At 37.0% G+C, this 27,801-nt stretch overlaps 2 protein-coding genes across 12 annotated transcripts in view; both read right to left on the reverse strand.

Moving 5' to 3' along the window:
* Positions 1-215: 215 nt before the first annotated feature.
* Positions 216-27,469, reverse strand: BCLAF1 (BCL2 associated transcription factor 1). Of its 11 annotated transcripts, XM_040965534.1 has the most exons (14): positions 27,335-27,451; positions 24,676-24,763; positions 23,615-23,711; positions 20,093-20,202; positions 18,485-19,393; positions 17,156-17,821; positions 16,845-17,014; positions 14,480-14,585; positions 13,258-13,342; positions 10,846-11,021; positions 9,598-9,778; positions 8,696-8,842; positions 2,918-3,130; positions 216-2,798 (listed from the first exon to the last, which is right to left on the reverse strand). In XM_040965534.1, the coding sequence occupies exons 4-14, from the start codon at positions 20,194-20,196 to the stop codon at positions 2,793-2,795; spliced, it is 2,763 nt and encodes a 920-aa protein (XP_040821468.1). In that variant the 5' UTR covers positions 20,197-20,202; positions 23,615-23,711; positions 24,676-24,763; positions 27,335-27,451; the 3' UTR covers positions 216-2,792. The 11 variants fall into 11 exon arrangements, 10 of the variants coding, with proteins under 10 accessions (XP_040821468.1, XP_040821469.1, XP_040821474.1 ...); XM_040965535.1 differs by lacking the exon at positions 24,676-24,763 and having other exon boundaries at positions 27,335-27,469; XM_040965540.1 differs by lacking the exon at positions 24,676-24,763 and having other exon boundaries at positions 18,485-19,387; positions 27,335-27,466.
* Positions 27,457-27,801, reverse strand: part of MAP7 (microtubule associated protein 7) — a 198,686-nt gene continuing 198,341 nt past the window's right edge. The window contains exon 19 of the mRNA XM_040965658.1: positions 27,457-27,697. Coding sequence (XP_040821592.1) covers positions 27,457-27,697 — 241 coding nt within the window. The remainder of the gene's footprint in view (positions 27,698-27,801) is intronic.

Below are 27,801 nucleotides of genomic sequence, written 5' to 3' on the forward strand. Positions count from 1 at the left end.
ACTAATGTAAGCATTTGCAAATTATCTCTTACTTTTAGAAAGTTTCCACTCTGAAGTTATGGTTGACAAACCCCAATATTAAAACAGGCACAAGGGGACAGTATCCAGCATTTCTGTATTTTTCAGAATGGCTTAGAACTTAACCATCTGTAAAATTTCTCATTTTCCCCAGGGAAACCAGACAACTCAGTAGAGAGTTTTTGTAGAATTCTATCAAGTATTTATCAAGCCACACTACGTTCCATATTCTAAAACCCAGAAAAGAGCCATGGAAATCTACTGTGTATAATGGACATAAATGTCAAAACCAGGTAAACAAACCACAGCTATTACCACTCAGGACATTTTATTGGCATATGACAATGTACAAGGGTCCCTGTTAAATGGAACATTACATGGTTAGAATCCTTTAATCGTCTACATTTCTTCTGAATGGATAATCTTTTTCCCTCAAATTATAATTCCCAACATTGATCGTAATCGTGGCAGAGGGAACAACAGCAACTCCTTGAAGTAGACTGCAGCTGGAAAAGCATTTTACTTTCTACATTAAAATTCCTAGGGGTGTTGAGAATACACACGCCTAAGAACTGAGTCATGGCCATCTTAAATGGCTTTCTTAACCCTTTATGGAAATATACTTCGGTTCATTTTTATTTCCCGTTTCTGGGCAAAAAGAAATCAATACAGGCGTCAGTTATATCCTGGCACTTACAAATATCTTTATCAGGAGAACCATGTCATAATGTGTGGAATTAAATTGTAGTTTTAAAAAATACACACTACTTTCTGTTTGATTCTGAAAAACGTAACATCCATAATGGCTTTCTTAAGACTTCTTACAACCATCCTTGTTTTACCATATTCTGCTAGAATATTCTTTCATTTTAAGAGAACTAAAAAGGAACAAATGTTAAAGCAACACATTTATAATTAAAATATAAATCTGCTCATAGAATCAAAGTAACTTCTTCCTCATCTCCTTAAGTAATATATGAGCAAATCCCTTGTCGTAAGATCTTAACTGGAAACATGAAACTACACATTATGTTCATGCAGAGATGCAGGGTTTAAATTCAATAGTAGCTGTTAAAAGCTGTTTATTGGTATACAAAATGGTCATGAAAATTCTGTTTTGGAGGATAAAATTCACCTTGCTTTAACATATAAGTAAGTAGTATTCTGAGTAAGAGTTAGTTATGTCCTGATTGATGCAACACATACTTTCTTTGGCAGGTTACTTCCTTGGCTTCAATCAACAACTTTAGAAACATAAAATTAATGGGGGACAACCAAGCAGTAAGAATCTTAATTCATAAAATACCACACATACTTATTTTGGTTTCATTTTAGTTCCATTAACTCAGCAATGTTTCTCGCTGTAATCAAGGTGCTGGAGACATATTCATACATGAATCATTTGCTTAAACATGTTTAAACAGTCACAAATAAGCATTATCTTTCCTTTAAATGCTAATACATACAACTAATTCAGTTGCTGAATTAACAAATGTAATGTGGTTACTTATGTATTTCCTCTATTTTCTCTAAAAAGACAACAGTGAATTTTATGGTTCCAATTTTCAGTCCTTTTGACAGCCACCAATATAAACATAAAGGGTAACTTGTATTTGATTTTTTTTTAAAAGAGATTCTACCTGACAACCGTTGGAAAGAAAAAAGAAAAATGCCAATTTACAAATGGCAACTAAAATGGGAAAATATTAATAACTAAATTAACACAAAGAACTGCCTGCCAGAATCTTTTATTGGTGATAAAAAGAAGAAACTTCAATTACTAAAGAACTATGGATTGTTTGTTTTTTCTTATGGTTATACTACAAAAGTCAATATTTTCAGCTATCCAAAAGCTCAAATAAATATAAAAGATATCAGATTCTAATGTGCCAAATTGTTCTGAAGAATACTCCATACCAATACCAGGATTACAGGGTTTGTTCTGGTTTTTGTTATGATGTTCAGTTGTGCTAGCATTTTTACTTGCAGTATTACTATAAATCAATTTTCTCAAACAGCTGACACTTATCACCATGACTCAAACCATCAAGAATGAACAAAAAGAACACTGACCTTTGCATCCAAATAGGAAATTTCCCAAAAATGTTTGTTTTAAAGGCCACTGCCTGTTTGCAGTAAAAATAACATTTTCTCAAACATTTTCCAACGTAATTTTCACTATTCTGTACGTTCTAGCTATTGGCAAAGCTTTCCCCCCACTTAAACACTTGCTAAAGTGTTAAAATAGCTTTAGTTTACCAAAGTAGCAACTTTTTCTGTGGTATACTTCAAAAATCAGTCACCCTACAACGTAGTGTGTTTAAATAAAGATGTTAACAGATGCATACTGTTAATTAGTGTGGTCGCTATAAACAATTTCTTCAGGGATTTGTATGTAGCGCTAACGTTTACTTCAGAATTAAACATTAACAGGGAGGGAAGAGAATCAGAACTTTCACAGAATTGTACTTGACCATATCTTATAGACAAAGCAGTTACAATGCATGTAACAAAAACAGTAAAAGTTTCTTTTAAAAGTTGATAGTTACAAATATGGTACGTAACAATTTTCTACTTTATTTCAGTACAATTTTCAACATACAGTCTACTATTTTCAAGATATTTGAAGACTTAAAACAAAATTTCTACAGACTACTTGCAAACAGTAAAATTTAAGTAAAATGCTTACATTCTTATTTGAAAACAAAAACTCAGGTAAAAAAAAATTGGTGGGTGCAAGTTCTGCTGTCTGTTGCAATCTTACTTCACATTCCCTATTCCTAAAAAACAAAGAAAAAGTTAAATTAATGAATGTTGGCAGTCAACGAAGCATCAGCAGCACAATCACCCATCAAACCTACACCAAGAAAGTTGTCAATCGCAAGATGAAATCTCCTACCTTTTCCTCCTTGCGTCTGTCCTTTTTTTCTTCACTGTTCTCCATGGTCTCTTCTTCATCTTCAACAATCCCATCCCCTTGGTATTTGTCATGAGTCCACTTTGGACTGCTACCTGATTTTTTGAAGTTAAAGCGCCCTCGGCCACGCTGAAAAGTACCACGACCTCTTCCTCTTTTGGCCCAATAATCCACACCATCATCTCTATCATCATGCTATAGAAAGGATAGAAACAGTCATCAATGAAGTGTCTTGTAAAGAAAATCATTGCTTCTCCATATCTAGTAAACCATGCCATTAATCCTCCCAAGACTTTACGGGTAATGTTAGAAAACCAGTAAGAATGAATTTCACAACAAAAACACATTCTAGTCAAAAATAATTGCAAACTACTATTGAGTAAATCATGCACCAAAGGTTACCCAATCATTCCAAGAATAGCAACTGTTAAATTACCACATATTTTCAGACGTTTTCCTTTCCACTATTATTTCAATCTGAGTAGACATATTATGCTGCTCTGGGTCAGACTGAGCAATCATCCTGTCCCAATAAAAATACCTTACTCATAAAGACATGACAATAAGTGATTATTATTATGATATATAACATGCCATAGATAAAATAGGTGGCATGATTTGTATCTTACCAGATTTTAAAATCCTATTATGCTTTAAATCTAGAGCAACATATAATTCACATCAATATTGTAGGCTATGATGACATGGTACTCAGAGTAACACCTCAGCCCTTTACCACATGGAACTACTGGTTATCATACTCTAACCTTATTTTTTAAACATATATTCAAATATACATGTTGCTCAAATTACAAATTGTTCAATTAATTAAAGTGCAATAGTGAAAAGTACTTGATTTTATAGATAAATGTGTAACACACTACAAAACAAAAAACTTAAAGGCCAAAACTATCTTGCATGTTGATTAACTGCTATCTAGCTATATTTAACTCAAAGAAATTGTATTTTAAAAAAGGGGCAAAATGATGCCTTTTTACAAGAAAACATGCATTAACACAAAGAGAGCATCCTACAACCTATGGCATATTGGTCTTCAGCTAAAGATCACACAAAACTCTTTAAAAATATGACAAGTATATTTTTCAAAACACAGAATTCCTTGTACGCATATTTAATACAGATAGCCTTCCTGCATGACTGAAGCAGGACATATTATTCAGAGTACCTAGTAACTGCTAATAATCTATTTTTACTAGGTGGGATTAATGTTGTGGCACATGAGGCTGGCATCCCATCTGAAGACTGGCTGGTGTCCCAGCTACATCACTTTGGATCAAGTTCCCTGTGCTACTGCACCTAAGAAAGCAGTAGCAGATGGCCCAACTGTTGGGGTCCCATTACCTACATGGGAGATCCACATGCTGGCTTTGGCTTGGCCCAGGCCCAGCTGCTGTGCCCATCTGGGGAGTGCCCCAGTACACAGAAGATCAGGTATAATTATCTCAAACAAATTAACTAAAATCTTAGAGGGGGGAAGAAAACTGTAGATAGAAGTGTGCATAACTACATAAAGAATGAACGTTGGAACTATGAAAAGCATAAACTTAACTACAGAGGTTTAAATAATCTTTAAAGCAGTCTGTCATTCAAAAGGATTCTTGTTCAGTGACATTTCATGTTCCTTAGTGACATTAACACACTCAACTCTAGACTCTTGTTTGTGGTATTTTAGAATCAAGTATGGGATTCACTTCTAACAGAAACTGTGACTTCGGTCAACCTGAGAAATTATTTCCTCATTTTCAAATGGACAGGACCACCAGATATAGATTAAAAGTTCCTGGTCTTGTGTGTGACAGGCAAGAATGTTTCTATACCACTTACTGTGTGTGGTCACTATTCCAAGCACTTTACATATAATTAATCACAATAGCTCTATAAAGCATATCTACTCTCACCATTTTTAGAAATCATGGGAGAGAGAAATCAAGAGCCTATATGAGCATTATCCACAGGATACAGACATCATGACGGTAGTAATTACCACACAAAGCAGCTAAGAGAAATTTAAAAGGCCATAACAAAGCTATTTGCCAGTGTTGCAGGTGGCGGCTAAACCCACTATGCCATAAAAACCAGCTCCTCCATGATCTTTCTGAGGCAAGATTCCTCACACAGTCTCACCCAAAACTCAGGAAATACAGCAAAAGCTGGCACTGTGATGTCAAGTGGACACTACAATCCTATATGGGCAATGGTTTGATTCCTGGCTGTTCTACTTAGAATCCAGTTCCCGACTAATGCACATGAGAAAGTGGAAGATGACCCAAGTCCTTAGGGCGTCCTACCCATCTAGGGGACCTGAAATAAGTTCCTGGCTTCAGCTAGTCCCAGTCCAGCCTCTTGTAGCCATATTTTTTTTCATAAAGACTTTTTTGCATTGGAAAGCCAGATTTAAAGAGGAGGAAAGACAGAAAGATCTTCCATCTTCTGGTTCATTCCCCAAGTGGCCCCAACAACCGAAGCTGAGCCCAACCAGAGTGGAGCCCATCCGAAGCTAGGATCCTCTTCTGGGTCTCCCACACGGGTGCAGGGTCCCAAGGCTTTGGGTCATCCTTGACTGCTTTTCCAAGCCACAAGCAGAGAGCTGAATAGGGACTGGAGCAGCCAGGACATGAACTGACAACCATTGGGACACCCTGGCTTTCAATGCCAGGATTTTAGCCAATGAGCCACTGCACCAGGCCTCTTTTTGTGATCTTTTCAGGAGTGAATTGGCGTATGCCAAGATCAACTCTCTCCTGCTTTTACTCTGCCTTTCAAAAAAAAAAAAAAAAAAAAAAACACAAATCTTAAAAAAAAAGGAAAAAGAAAAACAGCAACTGAGACTACATTTCACTTGTAAAGGGTGTCCTGACAACCACCCAAGTAATGAGATTTTTGATGCTAAACATATTGAAAATAATCACATTTTTACATCCAGCCTTTAAACCTCATCAGTATATAGTCTTTTTACAGATGATAAAGGGTTTTAAGTTAGATGCTTCTACACAGCCAAAATTATGTTGACAAAGGAGTCAACATTAGAACAAAGATTTTCTGAATCATTGCCTTTATCTCTTCCCCACAAAATTAAATCAGAGTTAACAAAACTCTGATCTTGAATCATTTTCCCCTCCTAGAATTTTTTCTGGCCCTGGAGCCCAATTCATACATTCAAATATTGACCCCATTCCTAACTAAACATGCAAAAACTATTCAACCTCTGTTATCTGTTTTCATCTGTAAAAAGAGAATATACACAATTTGCAAGGATTTTGTAAGAATTAATGTATGTAAAAAAAAATTTAGGATGACAGCATCTACCACAGTATATAATATTTACTATATGTTATCTATCGATTACTAGTGTTTCATCAACAAATTTTCTATGCTGGTCAATTATTCTGCAACAACCTAAAGATGTCAACCTTAATTTGTTCTGCATAATATTTTTGCTTGTATTTTTACTATTGGCATCAGATGTCTGTAAGGTTATAGTATTCATAAGATATTCATGTAAAAGCCAAAGCTGCCGTTTCAATTAAGGCTTCAAAAGATCCATGAAAATTGCAATTACAAGAATGTGCTCTTTCCATAAAAATTTCCATTCCTCCTCCTCAGTTTATTTGATATTATTCTAATGAATATTAGTGACAAATATATTTTTCAGAGATCCAAAAATAGCCAGAAAAGCTGTACATAGCTACAATCTGTTTTTCTTTTTAAATATACTATGGGCACTAGCAAGATGCCTCACTTGGTTAATTCTCAATTTCCAAGGGCTTGCACCCCATATCTGTTCATGTCCCAGCTGCTATCCTCTCAAGACCTTAGGATTCTGCACCCACACGGGAGACTCGGAAGAGGCTCCTGCTTTCCTATTGGCTCAGCTGCAGCTATTTGTGGAGCAAACCAGCCGATGAAATATTTTTCTGTTTTTCTTCTTTGTAAATCTGCCTTTCCAACAAAAATAAATCATAAAAACAAACAAAAAAGATACACTTAACAAAACTAACTATAAACCAACCTACAAGCTTATGTATCAATTTTGGATAATAATCACATCAGACTTTGAAAAATGCCAGAATTCTAACCAATGAGTATCTGTTCAACTTTCACTCCTTCCTGACTTCCACATTTGGCCTACTGATGCAGCACTTTTACCATGTCCTGATAAACAAGTCTTCTCAGGAGGATTTTTTCCTCCCTTCAAATTCCCTATCTTTGCAGTATTTCCTCCTCCTACCACTCACAGCCAACTCCATGATCTGTATGTAATTCATTCCCTTAAATGTTACACGCTCATTAGTAACATAAAACAAATCTAGCTCCTTTACCAAGGCATTTAATATCCTTCAAACCTTCCAGCAACCATGTTTACCCTAAACTGCTTAAAACACAATACCCTGCTGGTTGTAGCACCTCTGCCCATTTTAAATCTCAACAATGAAACCCCCAAGTTTCTCTACAAAGTCACACCTAATCACTCTTCTTTGTTTCACAAGAGTAATTTTTTAAAAACCAAGAAGAAAAATCATTCTTTGAAAAAGATAATTTGGTGGCAAAACAAGTTGCAATCATATATATTATTTTTCATAGTAGACATCTCCTATTAACATTTTTAAGATTCCCTGTACACTTGGAATGTTTCTGTATTACTATTCTCCAAGGATTAAAATATTTCTACTTGCCTTTCCATCCCTAGTGCCAAGCACAAACGGCTGTTGGGTATAAACTCAACAGCAGACAAAAATTTTTGTTTTTTTCTAACTGAATCAAATGCCCTTTACTTTAAAACTGTCAGCTCAAATGACTCAGAGAAGACTACCTCACTGGGGAAACACGTAAGAAGCAAACATTCTGTATCACATACTCCATAAAAACTTACGAAACTTTTTTGAAATCTTGGCCATTAACATACCAAAGAGGAAAATGAATATTATTCTTTTAAATGAATCTCATTTGTTTTCTCAAAACAGATTCACTTCAAAATACAGTTCTGGTATATCCTAAAGATTCAAGCTTATTCAAATTTATAATTCAAACGAAGAGATAACGCTCTAAGTCTCATACTACCTCCACAAAACAACTCTTCTCCAAGCTAGTCTCTGGACCCTCATTTCCCTCAGACTCTGACCAACATGAATTCCTCTGGGAATACTTGTGGTATTTTCTTAAATGTGACATTACTATCCAAAATAGAACCTTTTTCCCAGTGCAAACTGAAAAAATTAGCATCTTTCTCTCAAGAATCCGTCAGAATCCACCAAATACAGCCTCATCTTTGGATGACTACTTCAGATGGAAACAGCTATCATAAAAAAGCATTAATCAATATCCAGTAATTTTTGGTAACAATTTTCATCTTCATTTTACTACAACAAACACTGATGGCCTCACTGAGATCCTCAGTTAACTGCAAATGTGATCAAAGAATTCTTTGTATCTTGCATTTAACAACTGTCATGCTGGAAAGCATACCTTAATTAAGAAGTTTTTATAGGCTCAACTACGAAATTCTTCTCCGAATGTGGCTATCAAATGAGGTATATTTCTAGCTCAATCTGATTATGTCATATCAAAAAACCATAACCAGTACTAAAGGGACCAACATTTTCAAAACTTCAAAATGAAATCTTTAAATGGTCTCCTGCATGATGGTGAAATCTTACAGTGAATATCTGTACTCAAATGTATCCACCTAAGTATGCTTCAAAATTAATGCAAACCAAATAAACACAGATTTCTAACACCCACCAAGAAGTACTTCTTGCTCTTTGGGGTATATTCTGGATCCCATTCCTCTTCCTTCGGTCTCTTTTGAAAAGTAGTATTTGAGTTGTTTGGACCAGTATTTGTCCCAGCAAAAACTCCTCTGGCTCTTCCTCTGCCTCTAATTCGAAACTGATTAACATTAACAAAGTTGTTTAGTAGTGCAATCAAAAGGCATTTAGTTACATGCAAACTCTAATTTTACTGCAGTAACAAAAAACAAATGCCCTAATTTCCTAACCAAACTCAAACTTCATAGCCACTGGGGATGGAAAGGATGACCATTTTATACCACAGGCAAAAATTCTACCTACTCAAACTTAAGTGTATTAAAAAATGAACAATCAACCTAAGTGTTACAACACAGGGTTTCATGGCCTACCCTAATAATTTTACATTAATGGTTCCCTTCCCCACTTTCACTAGCAAAAGAAGCTAATCTGAAAATTCCTTTTGAGCCAAGCCTTCAACAAAACCTATCATGCAAAAACAAAAAATTCTTTCCTAATTGCTCTAATTAGTTCATCCTGCCAATATTCAGCTAGGGTATTCCCTCAATGTAGGAATCTGAACCCAGAATTAGTGAAGAAAATGTTTTGGCATCTAAGTGATCAGATAAATGGACCACAATCAGTAACTTTTCCTGATTCTTGGATCTTCAAGTACTTCAAATATTGATCTCCAAGTTGAGTTGTTACCTAGCTTATATAGATGGTTCTATAGATAACAAAACGTGGATTATTAATGAATACTTCACATACTACTTTACTTTTTCAAGATTAACTGTAAGAGACTCATGCCTGATAATCTATGTACTTGGCTTTCCTTATATATACTATTCTTAGGGAAACTCCTATCAAACTATGAAAGACAGATGTATTACTTACAAAAGTTCCTCGTGGTCTGCCAACTCCTGAAAAGCCTGAGTATTCTTTCAGTTCATGATGAGTTTTAAATTCTTCTTCTCTTTCCTTCTTACTTTCCTTTTCTTCTCGAGAACTGGGAGAAGAAGGTGACGCTGAAGATGATGAAGATCGAGAATGATCTTGCTCTCTGCTTTTACGTTTGCTGCAAAATAAAGAAAACAAAGAAAACACAGGATGTACTACTTTTAATAAGACAAAGACCTCACTGACTTTTACAATAAGAGGGATATTTTTAAGTTAAAAAAAAAAAAGCTATCCCCTATTAAAATTACATAACCAAAATAAAGGGCAGGAAACAGAATCCGTTTCCATTCTCCTTCAATACTTGTTTTACATCGCTAAAATTTGTTATGGCCTGCCAAGTAGAAACTAGTAGCATGTCAATTTCAGAGTAAGGTTCAGTTCGTCAATCTTTATTAACTTATCTTGTTATTATGATGGAAGAAAAACAAATGTTCATAAGGCTTTCACAATGACTAGTTTGTATACCCTGAGTGAGAACAGTTGGTATGGTATGGGCCATAACACCATTATGGAAATAAAAAACATGACATTACAAATACCACTCATAAATTAAACACATAAGTAAAATCCACCATTTACCTAATGAACAGCAAAGAGAAACAATTGCCTACAGTAGTTTGCAGTCCTATTATTTGACTCTACGATGATCAAATTTACATGACTCTAACCAACACCCAAGATCATACCTTCGGTTAATTCTTACCACTGCTAACAGTATCCATGGAAACATTATTTTGAAAGACTAATACACATTGCTATTTCTAGTCCTTCCTCCCCACCCAGCTGTCCCATGTTAAACCACTACACATCATTTCAAAACTCTTGTACTCTGGGTGTTATGAGTTGAAAAAGTGCGGAATCAAGCATAACGAACCAAAGTTCTTACACAAACTGTTTCTAGAAATGCACTGCATTGAAGTCCAACCTCCTGATGTAGCCTGGATAATAGGACACATTAATTTGTCATTTTTTTTTTTCAGTGTTAGCTTGCTATTCCAAAGTTTTTGTCCTCATCCACCATAAGCCGTGTAAAAGACAAATACATTTTTGCTGTAAAACAAATAATTTTAATTGTTTAAATTTAAACATTTGATTACACAAGTCAAAATTGAAAGCAATTAAGCTGACAATTATTAAAGGCTAATTAGAAGCTAAAACCTAACTTATTCATTTTTTAACAATTACCTGTCATCTTTGTAAGATTTGTATTCTTTGTAATCTTTTGGAGTTTTCTCCTGCTTTCTTGATCCACTGGATTCCCTGGAGCCCTTGGAATCCCCCCGTTCTTTACTTCTTTCTTTTCTACGCCGATCAATGTCATGTCGAAGATCAGCAGAATCACATCTTAATTTTTTGTCTCCCTATTATGGAGAAAGAAAATACAGAATTTAGGAAAGAAATAAATACACAAACATAATACACACAGACATACACACAAATATATATGAAAACAAATTTTATACCAATAGTTACATGGGCTTCTCAGTATCAGAAAAGATCTGACCCTATAATATAATATGAACATTATACTCTTTATTTAAAAATGTACTTAACTATTTTTACTAAATATTTATGTACAAAAGTGCAATGAGATCCAAGTTATTAAAAACATCTTGAAAGTTTCAGTGCTCTATTCAAAGTAATCGATAAACTTTTATATGCCAAAAAAACACAAATATTTTCTATTCATTACATATCATTATCCCTCAAATTTGAATGACAGTTTGATACAGTCTTCTGCTTGTAAAGTTAAGGGATCCTGAAATAAACAAAAGCCTCATAATCAATCTCTTCCCAAAGAAGTCGACCAACCCAAAATAAAAAAAAATCTTTTAAAACAAGAATCTATAACTTCTATAACATGCAAGTAAACATAATTAATAAAACCAATCGAGGTTGAATAAGGGTTGAAACAAAGCCAGAAAGATATTATTCGCAATCCTGTACTCAGTATCTTGGGCCATATACTGCCCTTTCTCAATTCAGGTATTGCAACAGGCATTAGTTTAACTGGGTCACAATTCACCTCCTTCTTGTTCCATTGTTTTTTTCAAATACTATATAATTAAGGAAGATGGAAAGAGGCATCTAGGAATGAAGAGAAATTATACATCAGTATAGATGCTAAGCAACGTGGACATCCTTGCTAGTATTCAACAAAAAGAAATATCTCTGGGAAATTTAAGCTACAATATTTGTAAACATTCATAATACTCAAAGTATGTAACTCCAAATGTATTAACTACTGACCTAATTACTCCCAACGTAAGAAAAAATCTCATCAAAGCAAAATACTTCCTGTTCAACTAGGTGTTCTCAAGACCACAAGTAATAATTAAAAGAACTGACCTTGAAGTTGTTCTCTGCCTCTCTATATATTAATCACATACTAACATGTATTATTCAGATAAGATTATGAAGGATAAAAGCCCATCCATCAACACTACGCCCTCCTCTCGATTAAACTTTGGTCTAAGGAATGAGGAGAGAAGCAAGGTACCATCAGAGCATAAAGACAGACTGTTAAAAAATAATTTGCCAACAATGAAGCCACCGTGATTGTGGTTAAAAGCCAGAAAACATTCAACATCGGAATCTGTTTTTCCAGTTTCTATATGCCTCAAGGCAAAAAAGCTACTTTCTTTGCTAAGCACTAGTTTTCACATTCAGGTGAAGCTAATTACTTCCTATTAAACAATCTGTGTATTATCACTGTCACTGACAACTTCCAATAAGTTTACCAACATTATGACAAAGCAGATCACTCAACAACTCCACAAGCGTATGTATTTTCATTTTCCTAACTAGAAAACTAAGGTCAGAAGCTAATCATGTTCCACACATCAAACAGATAGGACTTGGTGACAGCCAGAACAGGAGCAAAGTGATACTTCCAAGTTCCCTAACCTTGTCCAAACAACAGCTGCTCCCTTTCCACCTCTCCCCATGTTTCTAGTAGAGACTTTTCGGCCCATCAAACATGCTAATTTATCAAGCAGAAGTCAGTTTTAAATGATCAAAGTGCATCAGACTCCCCTTCACCACTGGATCTCTCTCCTAACCTCCCTTAACACCTGTAAATTCATTCCCCCCCAAAATCCAGATGTGTGAAGTGACAAACAATACTCATTCCAACTGTTCACATACAAATCAATTCTTAGAATGCTTATTTCTTAATCCACATTAACAAACGCTCACTACCATGGGAATTATTTTATCTCTAAGCATCTAAAGATGAAAATTTAGGCACACACAAATCAAGTAGTAGTTCTTCTTGCTTATCCGTCATACTTCAAAACATTTTAGAAACCATACCTTGTATTCAGCTTTGTAATTTTCCTTTGTTTAGCCACTGATTCTTTAACCTTAACACTCAGAACTAGTGTTTTTCCTTTCATTAACATTTTCCAAAAAGTACTTGTAATTTTAACTTTCAGCATAGTACCAACCTAATTTCTACAAACGAATAGTACAAACCCTACCGTATATTATTTACAAGCTTAAAATATATACCACCTGTAAACATTTTGTCTTAAACATTCCATTAACTAAACCCCTCCCCACCTAACACACATCACATCACATTCAAAAACATACCTTTTGATTTTCTTCCTTAAAAACTCTCTCTTCCCCTGCTAAACGGGTATGCTTCCTCAGGGCACTTGGAGAGATGTCAATTCTCCTTAGGATAAAATAAAGCATGTTTGAGTCAGATCATTAACTTTATGATTCAAAGTACTGCCCACTTTCATATGCAATTCCATAGTTATTTCTTTTCTAACAATTAGGAATCCCTCACTCCTAGCAATTAATAAGAACTGTATTCACAACAAATATATATGCTTTCACTACCAGATGTTTTTTACACAGAAAACTAAACCCGTATCTTTTAAAACATTAAACTTACCTTAAATATCAAAAGTAGAAAAATGTTGGTCTATTATTTTAAATGCAAATCACACAATGCATTAACTCTCAATCAGCACAATTATGAATATTAATCTAATTAATCTTCATATCTGCATAAATCCAATGTATACTCAATTTTATTTTGTGCCTTTCCTTGTCATTCTAAGCTATTTTTAGTTGCCATTGCTTAACTTCCTACAGCAGTCACCATAAAAACCACATCAATGAAACAGGTACTCCATAAACAGCAAAGTGGGTATTATTCCTCTTTTGCAGATGTCCAGTGATCAAACAATTTGTTCTTCACAAAACAAGCAAGTAACAGAGTTAAGGTTTCAACATAATTCTGAGTTTTGCATTTACACTCTTACCAGCTCTTACTTCTCAAATAATTTTTATTGCACTAAAGTAAATTTTATTGCACTGAAGTAAATTCAAGGATCAGCCCATGTATCCACTCCTGGCCACCAAAAATCAAATGACTGATACAACTATTTAGTTTTGCACTGGATTGCTGAGAGTATTTTTAAATTCTACCAGGCAGCTTAAACCAAGTATCAACTATATAATATTTTTAAGACTTGAAAACATAAGGATAATTTAAGTCTCATGGGAAATGAAAAGAACATTCTGGTACAAAAATCCTCAAATTTATACACATGCAGTCTTTCACAAAGTTACTGAAGTGCATATTATGAAAAACTACATAGATTTAAACATGTTTTAACAAATAATTCATCTTTCAATTCCAGTTTCCCATGTACTTTTGGCATACTTACATTATCTACTAAAAATCTTAAATGAGAAATTAAAACATTTCTTTCATGATAACATACTTCAAACGTAATTACATTTAAGCAGTATCTTTCTATGAAAACAGCATTACAGGCCAGTTCATTACAACACACACCTGTGTATCTCAGGGCTCTTCTGCCGGGTACTGTGTTCTTCCGTGGCTTTCTGATATGAAGTAAACCGCTCATTCAGGGTCACTGCAGGTGATTTGAAGTACTGTTCTGTTGATTTAGGAGAAACACTGCCTAATTAGTTAACTTTATTTTTAAGAGAGATTTTTTGTGACAGAAGAGCACGTGGCAGGTATAAAGAAAATAAGAATACTCAACCTAGCAGAAAAGAATGAAGTGTTACAAAAACTTTTTTTTAACAAAAACTTCTAACCCCTTCTTTTTGAACATCTTGTACCTCAATAAGTAAATGATCACAAAGTTTCTCAGTAAATTAAATCAAGAGTCTAATCTCACTCTACTAATACACTACTTCCTCAAACAGAATAACAATGTGGAGTAATATGTGGATATCCTTGTACCTTGCCAATATGAACCAATGAAGTTAATTTCCAAGTTTCATTTGCAGGAAAAAAAATATGAACATAACTGCAAAACTAGATAGAGTAAATAAAATTACTTCGACAATTATGTTGGTTTATCAACAGAAATGGCCGTTAAAAATTAAAAAAAAACTGAATACTATTATTCAACTAAAAAAATATCTTTAAATCAATGAACAGTCGCTAATTTAAAACTCTGGCATCTTGGCAAACCTGATAGCACATCTGGTATTGATTGTTGTCTTTAAGCAACTTTATAATTAGTAAAATACTGATCAGCTTTTAAACCAGTTCAAGATATGCTGTAAATGTCTAACAGAAGACATATAAAGTCATGAACTATGAAATGTTACATTATGAAGCAAGCTATCTGCTTAACAGGTCAACATATATCTGTGTCAACTTACCGCCCAAAATCCAGCACATGTCTCATAACCAATCATTAAAACTTGAAACGGCCACTACAAGGGTAGTGCCTCAATCATAATTCCATGAAACCCAGGAATTTGAGCTAGCAACTCAGTTTTTATGCCATTTTTGCCAGGAAGACAGAAGATTCAACTTTGCCTGTATCTTTCAACAGCTATTTACTTTGAAACATGGATTTTGCCATTTCAAAACATATTCCAGGACCTAGTTACAATGAAAAAGAAAACATCACTGGGCATTTTCAGCTCTATATAAAGTGAGAGCTGTTCAGACTGGCTGCACAATACGATTTATGAAACATAACTAAGGTTGTCTTAAAAATTTTTTAAAGGAAAAAAATTTAAAAATTAAAGCTGTACCTCAAAAATTCAGCAATAAACTGTGATGCGTGGAGACAAGTAAAAAAATGGTGAAAAAAAGAAAAACTTGTTTCTTATTTTATGTACCACTATATTATAGGCATAAACTGGTTCATAAAGCAATATAAAGTCAAAGAGCAAAATTCTGATTACCACGTTTAAGCACAATCAAGAAGACTCATTGTTTTAAATAAACTGACAATCAAGAAGATTGTTCTAAAATAAACTGAATAACTGCTATTAACAGGGTTTAGCTATTATAATGAGGAATTCTCATGCCCTCAAACACAAATTAAAAGAAAATCTTTTATGACCAACAGCCTGTGAAGTTCCTATAAAAGAATCTGTTTCATCAATAAGCTTTCACTATAACACAAAAAATCTAATTGCCCACAGTCATGCCCTAAAACCCTTAAAATATATCAGTAACCTGGAAACAAGAATTATATACTGGTTGAAACAGAAATTACTTCAGTTGAAATTAACACCCTATCTTTAGGTCCTAAAGAAATATCACTGTTATTGCCCTAATTAGGCAAGATACCACTACCTATAATCACTATTTATCATTAATGTACTTAAAACTTCCTTCAATATTTTTCCCCTTTAAAAAGTCAAGAGTTTTTTGACTCATCACAATTTTAAAAACTGTCATATACAAATAACACAAGAAGATAGGAAGTTAACTGTTTCACTGGTTCTGATTTCTTTCAAACACTGAAAGAAAAAATTTTTGTAAATAATGTTTGGTACTAACTCATTTTTCTATAAATCTATGCCAAACGTATATTAGCTAAGTCACAGACATGCAATGAAAGATCATCCGTAAGCATTTGCACTTTAAATCTTATTCAGCAATTTCTAAAGAAAATTCAACAAATCTGTATCATGTTAAATCATGATAGAGATTTACAGGATGTGCAATTCCAGCATTTCAATCACTTTAAAAAAAAAAAAAAAAAAAACACTGAATCTCCATGCTAGACAATCAAAATCCCTTCAAGAAACACAACCAAGAAACATTTTTCCAAATTGTTAATGGTACTGATCTATATTTGCTGTCAATGGAGTAACTGTTCTTTTTATTTGCATGCAAAAGGTGTTAAACTCACAAAACTTAAGAAGCATTCTAATCCTACCTTTAACATGGTGAACCAAGGATACAACGTGCTGTATAAATGACTCTGAAGTGCTTTTGCTGGCCTGCGGCAATTTAATGTGGTCAAAGATGGATCGAAATTCTTGTTCTTTCTTGACAGAATGGACAAGTGTACTAGCAAGTAGCCTGTCTTTAGTCAAGGAAGCAGGTCTGAAATGTATCAATAACAAACAAACACACAAACAAAACATAGCATTGGTTTCAATATGAAAATGGTGCATTAAAAAATAATTAAATGGAATATTAACTAGATATTCACAGACTACTTACTGGGCATCAATGTAGAATTACCTGTTAGAATCATCAAGAGGAACAGGTGCCATTTTCAGTTTGACTTCAGGACGATGAGAATCACTGGCTATCATTTTGATCCTAAGTGGGCTCTCCTCTCTGAAGGTAGACTTTTCTCGTGTATCAAGATTCTTATGTAGAGGGGGACTGTAATCAAAGAGGTCTTTCAGCTTTTCAGACTTTACCTGCTCAGGTGACTGAGTTTCTTTCTTCACTGTTATCCTTTCAGAGTTTTTGTCTTCTTCCTTGTGTTTATCTTTTGCAGTGCCAGGCCTTTCCACTACATATCCAGTCTCTTTAAGTTTGTAATTTTTCTCTTCTCTAAATCCATCACTTTCTCTATTGCCTTTCAGTGAAACTTTGGACTTGTACTTAGATCCTTCCTCTTCAGTATTCCGGTGAGATGCAGTACCAAAATTTTTACCCTGATCTGCAAGGACCGACTTCCTGAACTGTCTATAATCCTCCGTCTCCTCTGTATCATCCCCTTCTGAGTCATTAAACTTCTGCTTTCCAGACTCTTTATCACTGAAGTAATCTAGTGCTTCTTGATCTTCCCATTCTCCCTCTGCCCTCCCTTTTTCTGATCCTTTCTCCTTTGGAGCCTCTTTATCCCTGGTATTACTCCTATCAAGCAGGAATACTCTAGACTCTTCATCTGTGAACCTGCGAAAAAGCAAAGACGATAGTAACTCTGAATTGTATATACTGCAGATCATTAGTTTAAGAAAGTAATGCCATTCTCAAACCTATCCTGTTTACTCACAGCCTACACATTTACACCAACAAAACCAAACATCTATAGCAATTCCATACGACACTGCCTTAAGTTTAACTTTTAAGGCTGCAAACCGCTAGCAGACAAGTCAATTAATACGAATTCTAATTACACTTTAGATTTCAGACTATTTCACTCACTTCTTACCTACCAATATATACATATATATACATATATATATGCTTCAAATGTTAGAGAAATGCCACCATTTTTTCTATAGTCCAGGCATAACTTACTAAATATTAAAAACATTTTATAATTCCAAATATTATGACTTCATATATTACATTCTCATGATGAAAACAATAAGGTTTCAATGCTCTCATATCAGTTTTTTTCAGTTTTGTTTTAAACTTTATGTTTTCTGCAACTTGTCATTTATATTTAACTTCCAAATTTCACTAGGTAAATAAAAACAATATGGAATTCTAATAAAAAAGGAAATATAAACAGCTAATTAACATACATGTATCATAATGTCATGGTTAAGTCCTATAATTCCAAACAGAATTCAAAAACTATTAGTATAACCAGAATTCTCTAATTCTTACCTTTTTAAGAACTTCCCGGACTTTGCAGTTTCCTGATCTCCACCGTCAGGAAAAAAGGAACGTCCTCTGGAGTCCTCTCTTGGAGCATTCTGCGGTGTGATTGTCTTTGCAGGACTTCTTCGTGAAGAGATGTGGTGAATTGGACTATTCTGAGAAGGACTGTATCTACTAGATCCATTTCCCACAGAACCAGATCCAGACCTTTCAGGACTCTGCTGAATGGAATGTGAATGCTGAGAAGGGGTGTTTTTTGCAGAGTGGACCGTACTGAGCATAGGAGCATCAGAGCAAGATGAACTCTGACTAGGGGGTGTAGCAATAGGTGAAGGACTATGGGGTGATCTGGGACTATTATCATAAGCCGAAAGGCCTGGCCAAATATCACCAGATGTGGCTGATGACTTATTAAACTCATCAATAGATTCAGATGGGTCATGTTCGAATGTATCTTTCGGTTCCTCTTGTGATTTACTTTTCAAAGGACTCTCTTCTTGGGGCTCCCCTTCAGCTTTTTTGGTTTGTTTTTCCTGAGACCCTCGTCTTTTAGAGACAGGAGATTTGCTATATGGGGATGAAGAGCGAGAAGATGATGATCTTGGAGACCTGGAGGATCTGTATGATCGACGAGATCTGCTTCGGGATCTTTGAGAAGACACAGATCTTCTTTTCGGGCTCCTGGACCGTGAGCGGCCTCGTCTGGGACTCCTAGAGTGCCTTCTATTCCAGACAGGTCTATAACCACCTCGATGATATCTACCTCCTCCTCCTTGGTAATACCCTCTCCCCCTTCCTCTGTACCCATAAGGTCGTCTCATTCCTCTATTATTTCTGTAATCTCGACGATAATCTCTAGAATAAATACGATCTCTACTACGAGATCTTGAATATGTTCTGGAACGAGACCTAGAACTAAAAATGAAATAAATATCAATGTAAGAAAAACAAAATATTCCTTTCTACCATTTCTGGTTTAACATAACGTGTAAACAATCAAAGGTAAAAATGTACATTTAAATCAAAATCTTTTTTATACAAAAGTTCACGGTTACTTATAAAAAGCCTCACTTGAGTAAAACTTAAAAGGTCTTAGAAATCAAGACATAGAAACTGGGGGGGAAATCAACATTTACAATTTGACATATTAGTGAATTACAGCATACCATCAGGCACTTAGATAATTACAAACTATAAGTATATATGCTATGTATGTATCAAGCAAAAACTATTATCTTTTGTCAGAATACAAAAAATGAAGGGTTAGCTGTGAGAAACTATGCAAACAGAGAAAAACATCAAGACACCGAGAAAAAAAGTCATTTACTGTCAAATAATTCTTACATTACAATTCGTCTCTTAATATTATGAATAAAAATGTGTCATTCATTAGCACTTTAAGAATCTGGAGTCAAACTCAATGAATTCTAAACTGTCATTTACTTGTCAGCACCTTCTCTAACTTCTCTAACTTTAAAATGAGAATGAATCCATTTCACAGGTTGAGAATAAAATATATTAATGGATTTAGCACTTGAGTCTGTGCGCAGGTAGGCACTCAATTATATATCTGCTGGCATGATTAATCAAAGAATTAAGACGACATTAAGTCACCTGTATCGCTTCTTCCTGGAGTGTGATCTTGATCTTGATCGAGAACTAGATTGTGATCTAGACTTCGATCTTGAAGAATGTGATCTAGAATTGGAGCGACCCATTTCTCCCTAGTCAAATCAAAGAGTAAAAATGGTCAAAATTGTCTCATGTTTTAACTTTCCCATTTTCAGATACGAGTGGAATTTTATACATTGTTCTAACAATATTACTCATTATTAGCATTTTTTTCAAATGACAATTGCATGACAGGTCAAAATCTCTAACTAAAACTGCAATATCTCTAGACAGGTACTGAAGATTTCCATGGACTGCCCCACCTATAAGCCTCAATCCAAAAAGGTAGCAGGCTACAGAAGCCAGCAAGAACAATATTTGACTGCAACAGCATGTCAGATGTCATTACATACCCAATACAAATGCCTACCTCACCTATAAAAAAGATAAATAATACGAATAGAAATGTACATTATAAAGAACCTGAAACAAAGAAAATACACAACACTGAAGAAATATAAACCTACAGGACGGCACTTCATGGTCTTGAAACAGGATCAAATTGACCACTACATCTATACAATACTGCCTAGGGTAGTCTCCTAGTAGAATGAAGGTCACATGTCTTTGAACAGCTGGAATTATGGCTCTGCTCTCAACAGCCATGATCTCAGAAAAATAATACTTAGTTCATCCTGTATCTTTCTGAGAAAATGAGAAAGGGTGAATTGGAGATATGGTTACAGATATTAGGACTGCATGAAAAGACAAACTTCTAAACCAGCTCTTTAACTAGTTGTAAGCACTACAAGTTGTTCAATGCTGCAATTACATCTATGGAGTACAGAAAGCACTATACAGTCAGTACTGATTTCTACTTCATAAGCAAGTCACTGCATGCATAGTCCAATTGTCATATTCTGAAAACTTTCATTAAATGATTTTGTAAAACTATCGTCTCAGCTTTCCAAACTTCTTTTTGCTACAAACTTCATTGCTTTATCATTCAAAGTAATGGTTTCCACTAATATCAACTTGCTAAATTTGTAGCTGCATGCAATTTGTGTCTTTAAATCATATTCCCCACAATCAATTATACTTGAAGGCACTATTTTACCTACAGACACTGAACAGTTTTACAGACTTTACAGAGGTGCCTAAATGAGCCGAGTTACAGAAGTTATACACTGATAATGTCTATATACTTCCTTCCCAAATACATAAATGACAAACAGGTTTCAGAAAAATAATTTAGAACAAACCTAACTGTCTCCTAGTCGACTTCTTTTGCTTCTACTCTTCCTCTTAATCCCAAGTAAGCAAAGAAATAGACAAAACTAAAACATAGGCCAAGGATTCAAAAACATGGAGTTAGATTTCCACAACCAATATAATAGTAAGTTTTATATAAACTTAGGCAGATCTTGTGGAAAAGACAAATTCTGTTTACCAAACTGTCATTTAATCTTGACAGCATAATGAAATTTACAGTCTAACAAAAGGACTGTGTACCATAACAAATTGTGACTCTTCATTGCTATTTGTCTTCAACATACTGCTCTCAAACTTTTTAAAGAAATAATTTATACTTGTAGTGACTAGACTTCAACACCCTGACATTTTTCCTCTTCAATCATCAGACACTGTACAAAATAAAAGGAGTAGCAGGCTTTTAGTGACACATTCCATATAACTGTACTTGGGCTCAACTCCCAACTCTGACTCCTGACTGCAGCTTCCTGCTAAGGTAAGGCCACACAGGCAGTAGTGATGGCTCAAGTAGTTGGTTTCTGTACTCCATGTGGGAGATCAGGACTGAGTTCCGCACTTTGGGATCCCCTAGGCTTTGCACAGCCCTCTTCCATCAATGGGGTTCCAGTGAGCATTTGGAAAGGACATAAGAACTCTATTTTCCAAATAATTCTTTATTTAAAAAAACAAAACAACAACAACTAAAAACCCCGGCACTGCAACTGATTTAAGATCCCAACAAGGCAAAGTTTGTCCACTGTATTAACAAGTCAAAGACTTTCAATTTATCTAACACTAAAGGTACTGTTATGCAGATATCTAGAATCTCTTCTCAGCTTTTAAAACATTTTTATTTTATGCTATCTTCCACTAAATGAATCAGGAATAGTGCAGGCCTTTCCAGTCTAAAATATGTTGGTCTGGGTAAAAGTAACACACACACACAGACACACACACACAGACACGCACAATTCGTGGTCTGGGTAAAATTCACACACACGCACACGCACAATTCGTGATTAGGAAAACAAACTGCTTCTAAGACTATCCAACTAGTCTTTTTAACAGAATTACCTGAACAGTATTACACACTATTCAAATGATAACCTGGTCAAGGTTAAGGACAATCCCTTTTGTATTTTATGTTCAACAAAGTATTCTCAGGAGGTGGCATTACTTATGAGTAAATTATTTCATAAATAATCTTTGACTCAATGCATTACCCAGAACATAGTTTTTTTTAAAGCAGCCAATTCATTTTTCTATAGACATTTGATCCTTTCAAAGAAAGGGATAAGAAAACATCTGTATTAGTGCAAGAGAAATTGGATTCACATGGTTCTCCCCCCCATTCTACAAAAATACCATAAACATGGCTGAAAGAACCTAGCTACACAGCCTCTGCATTTATACTATGCAGCTCAAAACCAGGCCATAAACTTCCTTAGATGTGTGACCCTGAGTGAATGTTTTAGTATCTCTGAACCTCAGTCACCTTAACTGTAAGATAAAAAAAGTAACTTCCTACTTCATAGGCTAGTAGAGGACTAAATGAGTTGACACGTGTATTTCACACAATGTCTGGTACACAATAAGCAATTAATTTTAATTACCTTAACATCAAGGGAGAGGGGAAAAAAAAGTTGTTGTACTCTGCTTGACTGAATGAGGGAGGATGGGTTTAGCAGCTGTTATTTTTGTCTTATTTTGTTTTTAAACAGCCTGTACATTCAGTCTTTTAGTAGATGCGTTTACAGAACCAGAAGCAGACATACAACCTAGAAGCAGATTAAAACAATCTTTTTCCTGAAACTAACTTAATATCTGGCTTAACTTCATACAAACACACTAAAAAGTGTTTTGTTATTTACTTAAAAGGCAGAATGACTGACAGGAAGAGACAGAAAAAGCGTGAGGGGAAGTAATAAAAGTGGGGTTGGACAGGGTGCCCACACAGCAAGGGCTGAGGAAGACCAAAGCCAGGAGCCTATACGTCATTCTGGGTCTCCTAAGTGCACTGCAAGGACACATGCACTCCAGCCATCACCTGCGGCAGCACTGGCAGGAAGCTGGATTAGAAGAGGAATCAGAAGCTAGTACTGAAACCTAGCACTTCAGTGTAGAATGCTGGTGTCCCAAGCAGCAGCCTAACCCACTGGGCCACATCAGCCTAGACCATAAAACACTATCACTCTAGCTGCTGAATCATCAGTTCAGCAGTTACATTTCCAAGCTAAATCAAAATTGAAAACCAGTAAAATAAAGGCTATTTACCTTGCGCTTTACACAGGATCAGTAAGTACAGTCTGAGATATTGTAAAATTCTTCCTGGAGAGAATGTTCTGAGAAATTAAACTCTAATTTCAGATTCCTAAAGATAAAAAAGTTTGTGATAAATTAAATGTCCACTATTTACACTAAACTCTATGTAATACAACAAAGCAAATAAAGGCTCATATTGTGGTTTAAGAGAAGGGGAAACTGATTTAGGAAATAATAAGCTTTTGCCAACAACAAAAAAATCACAATGTGACAGTACCTTAACTTTTCAAGTTAGCTACTAGAATTATCATTTTAGCATTTGGATTTTAGGAAGCAGGGTACATACTGTCACTCTATCAGGAAATCCACAGTAGCTAACAATGCCATTTTGGTATATCAAATTATGTAATTTGTATTTAAGTGATAATGAATCAAATAGCACCTAGCACATGTGAATTAGGAATGTGGATTTTATTCTAACTCCACTGGGAAATCCCTGGAGCATTTGATCAGGGCTTTAGCACCTTGTAATTTACAATTTAAGATGTTCACTGTGCATAGGATAGACAGCACAGGAAGGAAAGCCAAAAATAAAATTAGGACGTTCAAGTTACTAAACCCAGAATTTTACTGTAATCTCCTGAGTCCAATTCCTGTGCTTTCTCCAAAACACTTAAAATACAAAATGCCAAAATCAATTTTCCCTTTATTACAATTAACATCACTAACAGATACATGTCAAATAACTTCTCTCATAACCTTACTAATTACTCGCCAGTCAGTGAGGAACAAAGATTAAAAAATAAAACTTAATTTTAAGAACTAAAGGTCAGAGACACCACAACAGACTTTTTTTTCACGGAATAACCAGGCAAAACAAGTAATCAAACAACCTGGCCTCCACAGAATTGCCAGGATGAAGCCTCAGACTCCATCTATTTTAGGATACCAGTTTAAGCATACTTGAGTCAAGCTCTCATTGAATCAGCAGCTTCACCGAGTTTGTGCCCCACATTTTATAAACAAATTCCTGATATTCATGTTTTTTAAATCTTCAAAATAATATCCCATACCTGTTATTTCAGTAGACTAAGCTCAAATACTGGCTCAACCATTAACTGCAACATTGCAAGTTATTTTAACCTCTTTCAGCTGCAATTTCTGCAAGTACAGAAAAGGCTTAACTTAGTTTGGCACAAGATAATGCACTCAAGCATTACATATGCTCACTGGTAAATCTTGTTTGTCAGTCTTTCAGCTGGCTATCCATTAGGTTTATCTCTATTGATTCTAAAATATAAAGTACATATAATCTTAATCTACATGACATTCTTTCCACAAATACTTTGAAAATACCTGGGAAGTTTACTTCAAAATATCCCACAAAAAGACAACATTTAAAATTAGTAAAGCGCTGGCTATTAAACTCAGGGAGTAACACTATGCCTTTCTGTTTGAAAAGTCCTTAGCTAAAAGCTTTTTAAAATGAGAAAAAGAAAAATTTGTCAGAAAATTTGAAGTCTTAGTCCGATTAAGAGGAGCAGGTGGGAACAGAGTAGATTCCCTGCCTTCTAAAACCGGGAAGTACCACACTCTGGTTATGTAGCACTGACCTCTACTCAGAACATAAATACTGACTTACCAGCTAAAATTAGTTTTGAGAACTCGAAAATATTACACATATAAACTTGTGTTTCTGTCAGTAAACTAGTCATTTTTTATCTTGAATACAAAAAAGATACTCAATGCTTATGACTCTGAGGCAATACTAATGATCACTGTGTAAAAAGCCAAATAAAAAATAAACAAATGCATGTCCTCCAAGCACAATATTTATATACTACTTTGACCAAACATGGCTGTCTCAATTCCCTTACCTACAGTAAATTACAGAACTCAGACAGCATTAACTATGTATTTCAACGTAGTCTCAGAAAATTTCTAATCCAAAGCACTATGCAAAGCTCAAAAAGCTGCCTCCATTTCAGCAAGTCTTATCATCAGTTGTCTAGCAGCACAACCTGCTGCTCACCTAATAAACCCAGCTAGATCTTAGCCTACCAGTGAGATCTCTAATTTTATTTTGTTGTTTCAAAGGCAGAGAAAGCAAGAATGTGAACTCTCCTCTGCTGCTTCAACTCTCAAAAGTCCACAAGGCTAGAGACGCAAGAACTCAACCCAGGCGCCCCACCTGACCAGCGGGGACCCAATCATTTATCCATCGCTGCCACCCCGGGTGCTTGCACCAGCAGGAAGCTAGAATCCAAAGCAGAAGCCACGAGGATGCGGGCCTTCCCACGAGCACGCCAAACCCTGCCCGCGCAGCACTTTCAACAGGTCTTTCGCTGGGTCCTAAGCTACTATTCTTCCAAATCAAGAATCAACGCTGAAGTTCCTGTTCCCCTTCGAATTATCTACACTCAGGGGGCTCAGGTGCCGTGGGACACAACCTAAGGGTTCGCAGCTGCGGAAACCCTTTCACACACAGACTCTCCCAGCGAAGTTACCCCGAGGTTGATAAACACCACACAAAAACGCCAATCTGCTTGCAGCAGTCTTTCCTACATAAGCACTGTCTTCAGCAGCCTAACGAGTCTATCCAGAGCCTAAACGGAACACCAAGTCGCACGACGGACAAGCAGTGTCTTCCTCTTCAACCTAAGATTCAGAACCGGCGGCTGCCGCGGCACCGGAGGCGGCAGTAGGTAATCCAGTCAGGTCTAGCCACACTGGCTTTCAACTTTTTAAACTCTTAAATCTCCAAAAGTGTGATGCAGAAAAGCAGGCGGAGGCCTCCACTCGCTTCCACGGAAATCTTACAAGTTCACCAGACGTAAGGGTTTAAAAAGGAAGGAAGGAAGGTGGGGGGATGAGGGACAAAGTCCGGACTCCGACGGGCGCTCCTCCCCACCTAGCCCAGCCCCGCCGGCCACCTGCCCGGGCCGCGGCTCTTCTGGAGCCTTCTAACCGGGAGAGGAGCGCCTTCCGGTCAGCGAAGCCCGGAACTCCCGCCTAAGAAGCCCTAACGAGGCGCCCGCTCCGCGAGCCAAGGTGGAAGTCGGAGGAAACCAGGGTTACCGCGCCAGCAAACTTCCCTACAGCACCAAGGGCTGACGTCGGTTACACGGAACAGAACGGGACCCCGCGCCGAAAAGACCCCCCCACCCCTAAAAAAAAAAAAAAGTACCTGAAACTGAGGAAAAAGAAGTTAAAGACAAACGCCAAAAACGGGTTCACCACCTACCCGGAGCCGGGGCGGAGGCCGCCGGCCAACGTGGGGACCGCCGAGAGGAGCGACCGCCGACCGCGACGGGGAGCGGGGCCCGCGGCGTGCGCGCGCCTGCGCAGACCGAGCTCGGGCGCGCGCAGGCCCGGCCGCGGGGGGGGGGCCAGGGCGGGCTGCGCACGCGCACGGCGCGCCGCGCGGGCTCCGGCGCCCGAACCCGGCTCGAGGCCCTGCCTGGCGCGCGCGCGCCCTCGCCTCGTCGGCGCCTCTCGCCTCATCGCCCCCCCCCATCCCCACACAACCACGTCCTCGGCCCCGCGGGGACCCCCCCCCGCACCGGCCCTCTGAGGAGAGCCCGGGCAAAGCCGCACGCATAACGGCGCGACGCCCCCGGGCTTCTCTCGGCGCCGCCAGCCCGTCAGCACCCACAAAAGAGCCAACGATATTAACCCCGTTCTCGGTTCCTCAAGACCCTCTTAGTCACCCGAACGGTCCTCGAGGCCTACCTGACACGCCGCAGCACGGTTCCGTGGGGTTTCTCTCCGTTGGAACTACACAGCGGCCATTTCCCGACTCGAGAACGAGAGAAAAACCATAGAGGTAGCTTCGACGCGCCAGCCCGCCTCCGTCACTTCCGACTTGGGGCGTGGCCTCGGGGCGCCACTAAATAGCTGCGCAAGCCCCGCCCACTCTTCCGCCCTGAACCGGCGACTGGGCCGTTCTGAAGCTTTCGCCTGAGGCTTTCTGGGAAGTCTCGCGGCTGCTCTCGCGTGGAGATGGCGCGGGCCCCGCCCTCCGGCCTGGAGCGACCGCCTCGGCCTGTCGGCGGCGACGCCGTGGAGCGAGCCTCTTGGGTGGCTTTGAAGTGCCTGAGTAGAAAGTGACATTCACGGGGTGCATCCTCCTTATTAGGGGACGCTTCTTGCCCTCGCCGTCGTCCCTGCGTTCTAGGGGTTTTTGTTTTTGGTTTTTT

Source organism: Ochotona curzoniae, unplaced genomic scaffold, assembly GCF_017591425.1.
Source record: "Ochotona curzoniae isolate NIBS_2020 unplaced genomic scaffold, NIBS_Ocur_1.0 scaffold_3890, whole genome shotgun sequence".
Classification (NCBI taxonomy): Eukaryota; Metazoa; Chordata; class Mammalia; order Lagomorpha; family Ochotonidae; genus Ochotona; species Ochotona curzoniae.

Bases quoted from the DNA above. Each gene is read 5' to 3' on its own strand.
- BCLAF1 (XM_040965535.1), bottom strand. From the start codon at position 20,196: ATGGGTCGCTCCAATTCTAGATCACATTCTTCAAGATCGAAGTCTAGA. The intron at 14,586-16,844 runs GTAGGATTAGAA...CTAAATCAACAG, and splicing joins CTTGGTTCACCATGTTAAAG to AACAGTACTTCAAATCACCT. The intron at 8,843-9,597 runs GTAAGTAATACA...AATGTTAATCAG, and splicing joins GCAGACCACGAGGAACTTTT to TTTCGAATTAGAGGCAGAGG.